Source organism: Pteropus alecto, unplaced genomic scaffold (assembly GCF_000325575.1).
Source record: "Pteropus alecto unplaced genomic scaffold, ASM32557v1 scaffold3, whole genome shotgun sequence".
Classification (NCBI taxonomy): Eukaryota; Metazoa; Chordata; class Mammalia; order Chiroptera; family Pteropodidae; genus Pteropus; species Pteropus alecto.
The window spans coordinates 68,420,811-68,431,951 of record NW_006442484.1 but is presented as its reverse complement, the minus strand read 5'-3'; the positions used below and the strand labels follow the sequence as shown (position 1 = coordinate 68,431,951).

The 11,141-nt window shown below is 41.0% G+C and overlaps 1 protein-coding gene and 1 long non-coding RNA gene across 5 annotated transcripts in view; one reads left to right on the top strand and one right to left on the bottom strand.

Moving 5' to 3' along the window:
• Window positions 1–10,048, bottom strand: part of LOC112470256 — a 53,829-nt gene extending 43,781 nt beyond the window's left edge. For both annotated transcript variants that reach the window (XR_003042900.1, XR_003042899.1), the window contains exon 1: window positions 9,945–10,048. This is a non-coding gene — a long non-coding RNA (uncharacterized LOC112470256). The remainder of the gene's footprint in view (window positions 1–9,944) is intronic.
• A 58-nt stretch (window positions 10,049–10,106) lies between these two features.
• The window catches only part of KLF7 (Kruppel like factor 7), a 78,536-nt gene continuing 77,501 nt past the window's right edge, over window positions 10,107–11,141 (top strand). The window contains exons 1-2 of one of the 3 annotated variants that reach the window (XM_015596659.2): window positions 10,107–10,237; window positions 10,445–10,684. In XM_015596659.2, coding sequence (XP_015452145.1) covers window positions 10,583–10,684 — 102 coding nt within the window. In that variant the 5' untranslated portion in view covers window positions 10,107–10,237; window positions 10,445–10,582. Of the gene's footprint in view, window positions 10,685–11,141 lie in introns of all 3 variants that reach the window. The other 2 variants (XM_006921390.3, XM_006921388.3) reach the window with 2 other exon arrangements.

Genomic DNA, 11,141 nt, shown 5'->3' with positions numbered 1-11,141 from the left:
CTTACTCTTGTACTCTTGAAGGTAAAATATCTCTTACCTTAAATGCTTTTCAGCTTTTCTCTTTGGTTGTCAGCAATTTTCCATGAATTGCTTAGAAAAAAGTTTGTTGTATTTATCCATTTTGGGAACTTATAGCTCTTTGTAGTCTATGACTTTTGATCTTTTACTCAGTTTTGGAAAATCTCAGTCATTATCCCTTCAAATATTGCTTCTGTCCTATTCTCCCTTTTTTCTTTTATGGAATCCAATTATATATACAAGAGAACATTTCATCTTGTCCCATTTGCATCCCCATGCTTTTGCCTGAATATTTTCTTCTAACCAACTTCTAATTCTCCCTTCATCTGTGTCTAATCTATTGTTAAACTATTGTTAGTCAGGGTTCTCTAGAGAAACGGGATCAATAGGATATGGAGCTATATGTGAATATATGAAGAGATTTATTTTAAGGAATTGGCTCATGCAATTAGAGAGGCTGTGAACTCCCACGATGGGCAAGCTGGAGACCCAGGAAAGCAAGTGGTGTGATTCCGTCCAAGCCTGAGGCCCTGAAAACCAGGAGAGACAATGTTGTAGATTCCAGGCCGGGTCTGAGGGCCTGAGAATGAGGAGTGTGTAGGCCAGGAGAAAACTGATGTCCCAGCTCAAGCAATCAGGCAAGAAGGACCAAATTCTTCCTTTTCCCATCTTTTTCTTCTCTACAGGCCCTCAAGGGATTAGATGATGCCATCCACCATGGGGAGGACAAAACTACTTTACTGAGTCCACTGATTCAAGTGCTAATTTTATCTTGAAATATTCTCACAGACACACCCAGAAATAACAGTTAGCTAATATCTGGGTGCCATGTGATCCAGTCAAGTTGACACATAAAATTAACCATCGCAAACTGTTCCATTACATTTTTATTTTCAGTTGTAATTTCTAGTTTCACATTTTAATTTTACTCTATTATAATCTCTAGTTTTATGCTGAAAGTCTCCATCTTGTCATTGAATTTCCTGATTATACTAGTGATAGTTATTTTAAAGTGTATGTCTGATAACAACAATATATAGATTTCTTATGGGTCTCTTTCTATTATGTCTGTTTGTTTGTTTTTTAATTTTGGTTTTGGGGAAGTTTTACCTTTTTTACGCCTATTTGTTTTTAAATGGGTGTTGGACATTGTAGAGTTAGTTCAAGGTTCTGGATTATCTTTTTACAGAGAGGATTTACTCTTTTCTTTTGAAGGCAGTGTGACTAAGGACAGATCAACCTACTCTAATCTGGTATTGCAGTATCTCAAAGTCAGATTTCAGTCCTGGTAAGGAAGGCATAGTCTATTTCTGCTCTCCACACTTTCCCTCCTTCAACTGCCTGGTGGACTCTAAACTCCAATATTTATACCCCAGCCTTTGAATTACTGAAAACTTTGCTTATCTTCCATTTCAGCTGTGTTTGCGGATCATCTTCATAGCCTCTCAGCTTTTTCTTTGGTAATTACTTTGGTGGGAAAAAAATCATGCTAATTTTTTGGCTTATTTCTTTGGGCTTCCTTTCTCTCCAGGATCTAGGCTTGGCAAGTTCTTGCTGCATTATTACTTCTTCAATACTTTCAGTATGTAGTTTTTATATTTTGTCTAGATTTCCTAGTTCTCCGGGTGAAGGTAAGATTCATCCAGCATCTGCTAGCACCTTTGCTGGAAGCACGTCTTCCAATGGCATTTTTTAAACTCTTTCCGATATACAGCCAATATACAGCTGGGAATATTGAGTTTAACAATGCTCACTGGCAGAAACAATGCTGAATCTCGCTTTCACTTATATTTTAGCCCAATCATTCTTATTATATTGTCAGCTCATCAATGCTTATATCCTAGCATTTTGTTTTTTTTATATAGAGGGAGTCTGTTCCAATAATCTAGTCTGCCATATTACCCATATTACCTTTTATTTAAATCTCTTTTCAGTTAACATGTCAGTTCCAGAAGGGCAAGAATCATATCTCATTCATCCTTATAGCCCCTGTCCCCAACCCACTGCTTGACAGAATAGGTGCTCAAAAATTGTTGAGTTGAGTATATGAAATTATATAGCTTTAAATGAGACGACCTGGGCATATCTTAGTGGGGCCGCCAGAACCGAGAAAAATGAAGCTAAATTTTGCCAGTTTAAAAATAAAATGATTAAGTTCACAAAGGTGAGATTCTGTGTTCCAAGAGTATTGGTTCACATGAAGCAAATTTACAAGAAACTAATTTATAAGTAATAACATAGCTTGATCAGTGTCTGATGAGAGACACAGCTGGAACGATAATGATATTTCTTCTTCCCTTACCTTTCATACTTGACTTCTGTCTTGTATTAAACGCTAATAGTTTTCTGTATTATCATTCCTGTATTTTATTGTCTTTATTCATACTTTCCCTCTGGAACTAGAATAAGAAACAAGTGTGTAAATAAATAAAAATTGGTACACATGTTTACAAAGGCCAATCTCATACAAATAAGTGCCCTCAGAAGATGAAATTACAGATCAGAAGGTTGCTATGGTAAAGACAAATCAGAAAGGAGAAATTCAAGTTTGCCAAATACTTTCAAGCTACTAAAGTAGATCTCTTTCTATCCTGTTATTTTAGCATCAAGACATCCTTTACCCCAGGACAGCATTAGATAAACTCATTTTAACAAATTTTTGTTCTCCAGCTTTCTTTTTGCTAATGTTGTTACTAGTTCCCAGAAAAGTCTGTTATTACATCACTTTGTGAAATGTTACAATATTCAAGATTACAGTCTCTTAAAATGTAACAAATGTTAACAGTGGCTGTTTCCCGACAGACTGAGAAGTATTTTATTTTTAAAAATATATTATCTCTTAATCATTCTGTAAAGTGAGTTCTTTGACAAGGCCATGTCTCTCATATACTTTATGTAGAATTTGGCAATTTTAATTACAGAAAGTTTTGCTAGGGGCCTTAGATTTTCTATTTTCCTTCAATCACATTTGACATCATTTGAGATAATACTGTTTTTTTCTCTTGTTCAGGCCAACCTAACAGAAGCCAACACAAACAATACCATGTCCAGACAATACTGAAAAAAGAGTAATATTATTTTTAAATTTTACTAAAAATATTTTGTTTGCTCTTTTTTAAGTTGGTTTAATAAAAGTTTATGTGTACCATAAAAGATATTAGATTCCCTATAGAGTGGTCAAACAAATGTTCCCTATGAATTTATAATCTCAAAAGGAAGATGATACACATAAATATGTGGAAAGAGTAAAAGTGATATAGGTATGGGTTTAACATAGACCTCTCAAAGATCAAGAATCAATATTGCAGAAAAGCAAGAACAGATTCATTTGTGGCACAGAGAGAGCTGGGTAGAATTTTACATTTGAACAAACAGGGTGGAGGGAGGAAGCCTCTCTGAGTTATATTGCCTTTTGGCCTTCATCATATGGGATTTCCCTAGTTTCCCAGGTAATGACCAACACTGAAGTAAAGCAGAAGAGCATGTGGGGCCCAGCTTGATAGTAGCCAAAATGAAACAACCCTGTGTAAAACATGACTACATTCACTTAGAACAATTTTTGAGCATTGCAAAGCAGTAGGGAGAGATGAGAGCTGGAAGAGAGTTTTGAAGTATTCTGAGGTGGACGCTGAAGCATTTTTTCCGCATTTAGATTGCATAAAGGGAAGGTTGGTCTCCCTTACTCTTGAGAAGAACAGTAACCAGTATTAATAACTGACTCAGCTGACTCTTCTAAGCTTTCACATAAGCATCCTTTGGGTAAAGAAAATTCAGTGAAATTCAAATGAGCAACTGATCAGCAAAAAACTGCTGCTGACATTATAAGTCTTCCAAACTACCCAGATCTATCATACACATAAAAACTCATCATTGGGCACTTGTGGAATACGTATCCTTCACTTAAAGAATGGTCACTGTCAGCAAAGTTTGAAGTGCAGAGATTTTCTATCAAATCAATCTTATTCTCCCATTGATTTCCATTATAAAATCTGAGATGCATTCTGCTGTTAAATCCCATTAACTATGTACCATGTTTAAAAGAAAAATAATATTCTGATAAAACATTGACAGTGATACTTAATGCATTAATAGTAATGCTGTGCTGTATTCAACATGTCACAAGAAAAAGATGCTACAGATGAAACATCACACAATCCTACAAACTATGCCTCACACACTGCAAAGGGTGATAATCCCCCAAACATTAGCAACTTAATTTTTCACTAGCTTCACAACTGTCTTGGCATTTCTATCATTTCATAGCCAAAGGAATTCTTTTTATTATTTAAGTCTTTTCTCATTTTCTACTAGCCTCTTTCCCAAAATCTTTGTCCAGAACTCCCTGAATAGCTAGCTTATGATGCTATTCTTAGATGGAGAAAATTAGCCAGCTAGGCTCAGTTGTAGCAGTTTATTGGCTCCTAGAGCAAATTAAGCCTGAAACATCACTGGAGGCAAAACTGACAAAACTGAAGCTGTCCTACTATGGGCACATCATGAGAAGGCAATCAAGCTGAGAAAAATAGACAGCAGAAAAGGAGCACACAAATATGAGATGGATTGACTCCATGAAAGAAGCCATAAGCATGAGTTTATAGGAGCTAAGTAGGGCTGCTGTGGACAGGACATTGTGGATATCACTCATTCATAGGGTCACCAGGAGTCAGAGCCTACTCCATGGCACATAACACACACATACGTACTGGTGGGATTTGCCCATCATTTGAGAAACTAGGCATCTCCTTGAAGAAATGTTGCAGAAGGAAGCAGGGAATCTGTGAAGTTTGGACTAGATATGTCGAATGCCTTTCCTCACTTCGGAGGTATAGTACTACTGACACTGGTACTGTGTGTTTATCATTCTATTTTCAACCTATGCACTTGCATAACATATGTTACATGACCAAATGCTTTGCACAATACATGCTGAATGACTGAATATTTGGCACAATATGTGTTAATGACTGGATTTAGATGATGATTTTGTTCTTCATTAGAGGGTACTGGCACTTTCTAAGTGCTGGTAGCTCAAGTTGGAAAAGTGACTACAGATACTCATCTCCATAGGCATTAAGGAATTATGCGCTACAGGTCACAATGACATTGAATGTCCAACATTCCAAGATCTGGGCAGGACATTCCTGATAGTGAACTTTTGCTGAATTCTTTACCTTTATCCTTATAGGAAGTCAATTTTTGTTAAGCAATAGACTACTTGAGTCAGAGCAACATGCCCATGACCAGCAATGCACTCCAGGCCCCCACTTTAACTCCTTTTGTATGACTCACTACGATGCGAAATTCAACATTTAGGGTTGGCTTTAACATTTTATTTAAAAATAAATGTTTTTATTAAACTATAACATTCCCATAGAATTCCGAAAAGTCAATGGCAAGATTGAGATGTTTTCTGGAGATCAGCAGGCTATCTGCCAAGAGCTTTTGGTTCAAACACCAAGACCAAGAGGTCTTTTTTTCCTTCATCGTATGTCTAGAAACCTCAATATGTCAGAGTCTCAAAACTGAACACACCCAGGGAGCAAGACCTACGCTAACTAAATGTACAAGGAACACAATTATAACTAAAATTTCTTTGTGTTGACAATAATGACCAGAACTGTCACGAAGACCACCAGGCTCCTGTGGTTGTAACTAGCACATTCTTTCCTTGCAGGCAGAACAAGTGGGAAGCCAAAATATGAACTGAGTACAGAATGAGAACAAAAGAAGATGTGTATTCTCGAGGAATATTTTATCCAGGACACAAGAGCCCTGATGAAGCGGCCATCTTTTTCTTCAATTATTAAACACTCTCTGGTTGTATGTATGTACGTATGTCATTGTATACATGGCCACATATATTTTCTTCCAGATTCATGTCTCTCACAGTCTTGTTTACCAACCTCCCCCTCTCTGACATTGTTTTCTGATAGAACCAAAGCATGCTCCCAAAGTTCACACTTTCGTCCACTATAGTAAGACTGTGAAAGGAAGTAAAGGTCATTAGTACGTGAAAGTACTTATTAATGATATGACCACTTATAAATTAGTCCCCCATTCATACATCTCTTTTAAACTCCAGGCTCCCTTCCCCGACTCCCTATGGTGGTAAATATTTAAATATAATGCAAATATATTTTATTCCTTGCAAAGTAAAATTGCAAATGTGGGAAAAGGTATAGGATTTCATGATGTCGATGAGAGTGAAGTTGGTAAAGCAACTGGCAAATGAGAATCTATAGACTTAAACAAACAAATGAAGGTAAAGTCAACAGCGATGACGACTATATTGATACTTTAGAGGAGAAGGAGAGACTACTTTGAATATTAAAGAATTAATTGAGACCCTTGGGTAAACTGATGAAACCCTCAAACATTTTACAAAAATGACCCTCTTTTTCATTATAGTGTCAAAGTCAAATATGAAATAAAGCATGTTGTAAGGTGCTTCGCTTTTTGTAGAAAAAATTAAGCCAACAATAACTTTCTTATTCATTCTATAATTAGAACATAGTTGTACTTATAACAAAAGTTTTGTTCAATATTAGGATAGAATATATTTTAATAATATTGAGTTTTATTTTCAAAAAAAGTCCCCAGCAAACCTTTTTTCACTAATTGCTCTGAAATTTGGTCCGTTTTAAGCAGATTTCCTTTAAGGTGGCTTTACTAATGCTAATCACACAGGCTAATAAGGACTTCCTGTACTGATGGAGAACTTCTCTAATAGTAACAGTCCAATGTCTCAATTGTGTCTATTTACATATTACATTTTTACTATTTTGTTCATAAAATATCCTCATTTCTTAATTCTTGTGTGGGGGAGGTAACATATACTCATAGATGTTTTCTATAGGATCGCTTCCAAAGGGTAATATTATTAAAAGTAATATTAGTGTCTTTTAAAGTAACATGTGTAGAGGACACAGACTTTGGAGTCAACTTGGAGTCAGACCTATATTTGAATCTGCTTCTGCCACATAACCAATATATGGTAATGGGCAAATTATGTGCCCTCTGTGAACTTTGGTATCTTCATCTGTGAAAGTGAAGCAATAATAGCTCCCTCACATGATTGTGGTGAAGAGCAGACGTGAACATGTGTAAAATGCTGGGTACTGAGAAGGCATGCAGTATGCAGCAATTACAGCAGTGCGGTTTATTTTTGGTGTGTTTAATTGCTAAAGTTCCATTGTGACCTTTATTTGTTGATTATTTTGTACATTGATTCTTTGCATGTGTTTTGCAATGTGAACCTAGAATCTCTTGGCTATAAAAAGTAGGTAAATATGATGAATATTGAAAATGCACCTTTAAGAGCATCTTGTTACACGAATCTCTGAGAATGAATTCTAAAATATTCTATAAAGTTTTGAAACAAGTCATAGTGAGGTTTTCAGGATTTACATTATAAAATTTGGTTGAATTTCTCCATTGAATGGCTGATATTTACATCAGGAAAACCTCAATGGAAGACCCCCTTCCTTCTCCGCATCCGAGCCATTTTTGTAAACAAATCTTGACTTAAAACCAAGAAACTCTGTCTTTTACCACACAGAGTGCCCCATATGCAACGCAGTCTTGAAAGTCAGATGTGCCCAGATTTGAGCCCCACTCAACTGCTTTTTAGTTGTGTGACTTTGACCAACTTAATACTTCCAAGTCTGGGTATCTTCATCCGTAAAGTTGAAGATAATTAAAATACCTACCTCAGGGTTGTCATGAGGATGAAATAAGACATTGCATAAAAAACATTTATGTGCCCATACAGCCCAGTATATTGAAAGTGCTTAATATTTACTATTATTTATAAAATTTTCAAACTTACGAGTTAACAGGTATGTCATATTTTGTTCAAAGTTGGTAACAGTGTAATACAAAAACAAAAATTAAGCTCACTTGAGTCTCAAACATCACATTATATGCTTTGGTCTTGCCTTTTGCCTCTCCAGTTTCCTGTATCTGAGTTCCTCTCCTTCCCTTTACTTCCCCATGAACTCCTCTTCTGCTCCAGTGCTTCTCAATAGCCACCTCTCCATCCCCACACACAATGGGGACCGCAGGGGGGAAACATTATTACAAATTGGCAAGGGGCTTCTACCTCCCCTTCTTTTCTAAGACTGTGGTATGTCCCCCCATGGGTCTGATTAGTTCAGATACTATTTTGTTTACTTAGCTAAAGCCAGGAGGTAATGATGGCTAGCATCTGAGTTACAAACTTTATTTTGACTCTTCATAACAATCAGGCAAGACAGATACCACTATTTCTATTTCTGAGACGGGTAGGCAGAGGATCTGAAGTAGTAAGTTGCTCAAAGTCACACAGCTAGTAAGTGGCAGCACCAAGGACCATAATGATCAAGTTAATGCATTAATTGGGATGTGATGGCTTTAAGTGGTTTTCTACTTCTGGGAAAGATACATTCCACTTTTCAAAGAGAGACAGAGTGGCCTTCTCATACTGGCATTAACACGCATATGTGCTATCACAATATCGCTTTATTTATGTATGACTTAACCTTTTTATACCATTTATCACCTAGCACCACGAATATGTATAAATACTAAATGCACCAAGGTCCTTGCAACATTCCATGCATATACACTACAGTAAATGCATCAATTACACAATGTAGCTGTAGATCTGGCCAACAGAATTTCAGATACCAAAAAGTAAATAGACTCCTCAATCCCCAGTAATTCCTGTTTAATATCCCTTAGCAAAAACTCAGTTTCTCATATCTGAGTAAGTGCTGAATTCGGCAATCATTCCAAAAGTGGAAGTTCGACTCAGTGCATTTTGAGGAAGCTTGAACCATACTAACCATTTAAGGTCAAGCAAACAATTGGTCCACCCTAACAACGTGCATTGAGCAGGGTTATCACCACAGTACTCTGTCTACAGATCCCTATATGCCAGCTCCAGAATACAACACGATTCCTCCTCTGGTCAGACACTTCTCCTGAAGCCACGTGGGGAGCCTCACGTTTAAGCCTCTTAGCAAGCTGCCGGCCCCCACCTGCGCCCCACGTCCACCGGGCTCCCTCCATTCTCTTTCACACGTACTCAAGCGAAACGTCCCCTTTTAGTCAACTCTAACCGGGAGCCGGACTCCCGGCCCCATAGCCAGCTCCGGGTCCGAAGGAAAGGGCGGCGGCGGCGCGCACGGGCGCGCGAGCAGCGGGGCGGGGACGCGCTCAGTGCGCGGGAGGCGGGCGCAAGCGGCTGTCTCCGCGCTGCTCCCCTTTGTTCTGTGCCATTGTATGGCACTTCCTCCTCTGGCGCTTCTGCTCTGCGCCCTGGCAGCCTGTGGGGAATTTGTGAAGGGACTTTTGGTGCATTTTTCTTTTTCGGTTTATTTTTTAGTAAGCGAGGACCTCCCTTGCACGGCCTCACCCGCGCGGCTCCCCGCCCCCGTGCCTAGGATGGAGGCGGAGTGAGACGTGTCATTCCGCCCCGGGCCGGGGGATTCTCCGCGGGTCTCCAGCCCCGCTCCTCCTCCAGGAGGCATCCTAACCCCGCATTCTGGACTTTCACCTCCTGACGGGCCGCGATCACGCCAGAACGGCGACACGCGACCCCCTTCCCTCCGAGGGGCGCAGGCTCCGGAAGCCCGGAACTCCGCCAGGCACCAAGGCGAGGGTCGGAGGCCGGCCCGAGCCCGGCAGCCTCGGCGTCCCGGGAGCCAGCGCGAGTGTCACCGCAGCCCTCCCCATCCCTCGCGTTCGCGCTCCCGAGCAGCCGCGCGGCCGCCTCAGCCCCCTTATATAGCTCTCTAAAAATAGCTCGTCTCGCACCGCCTTGTAAGGCAGCAGGGAGATCCACAGTGCGCCAATCCACGCTCGCCGCCAGGCCCAAGCCCCGCCCTGGGCCCTGCTCTGCGCTCTCCATTGGTCCTCAGTGACTTCATGAGCCCCCTGTTTACCTTACATGGTCACACGCGGCTTAATGGACGCCCTCCTCGGAGATCCCACGGCTGCGCGGAGAGTCGGGCGGAGGGAGGGAGTTTGGGGAGGGGGAAGAGCAGGAGGAGGAGAAAAGGAGGAGGGGGGAAGAGACTACAAACTACCAAGGATGGGTGGGGGTGGGGAGGGAGAGGAAGGTGGGGGGGAGAGAAGCGATCGCGAGAGAAAAAAAAAATGCAACCTCCCAAAATAAAGAGCAAAGATTGCATTAGGAGCGAACAGCGCTGCAGAAATAGATGGCAGCTTCGTGTCAGTGAGTTTGCATCCCCCTTCCTGATCCACGAGCTGGAGTGATTAGAGCCCTGGAAGGGAATTGTTACTCCCGTGGAGAAGTCCCCTTTTCCTGGCAGCCGTCTGCACTGTACACGCTGGATGCCTCTCTCCATCCACCCCACTCACTCTCTTCTCTCTCACCTCCTCTCTCCCTCTCTCCTGCATTGATTTTTTTTTTCCTTTTTAGTTGACTGAAACAAAACAAAACAAAAGGGCCACTGGATGTCTGCCTTCTTGGGGGGTGAGCCAGACAGACTGACAAACAAACAGACCCAACTGTGTTCGGGGGAGGGTTTCTCCTCCCGTTTTGCCCGGCAGCAGCAGCATGGACGTGTTGGCTAGTTATAGTATATTCCAGGAGCTACAACTTGTCCACGACACCGGCTACTTCTCAGCTTTGCCATCCCTGGAGGAGACCTGGCAGCAGGTGAATGATTTAAATTACTTGTGTAAATCGTGTGGTGGCGGCGGAGACGCAGGGGCTGCGTTGGTGTGGGCTTCGGGTTTGAAAATTCTGTTTGTTTTATTTTTCCCCCCCTTTTTGACTGTTTGTTGTTTAAAATGTTTTCGGAAACAGTCATCTGCGTTTACCTCTCCACCCACCCCCTAACCCCTTAGTGTGCCGAGCTGAGCAGCTGGTCGAGCTGCCTGCGTTTCAGTCACCAGCACACATCCTTGCGCACACGTTGTCGGGCTCACAGCCCCCCAGCAAAGACCTGCCTAACTTCTGGGGTTCGGAAAAGCAGAGTGGGAAGGTGGTTTGGGGCTTTACGAGCCATCGCTGACAGAATACCGCGTCCCTACATGCACGACCTCTACCTACTTGGTACCTTAAATCAGGTTCATCTCTTTCAACTGGTGCTGACGACCGTCAGATGCGGGGT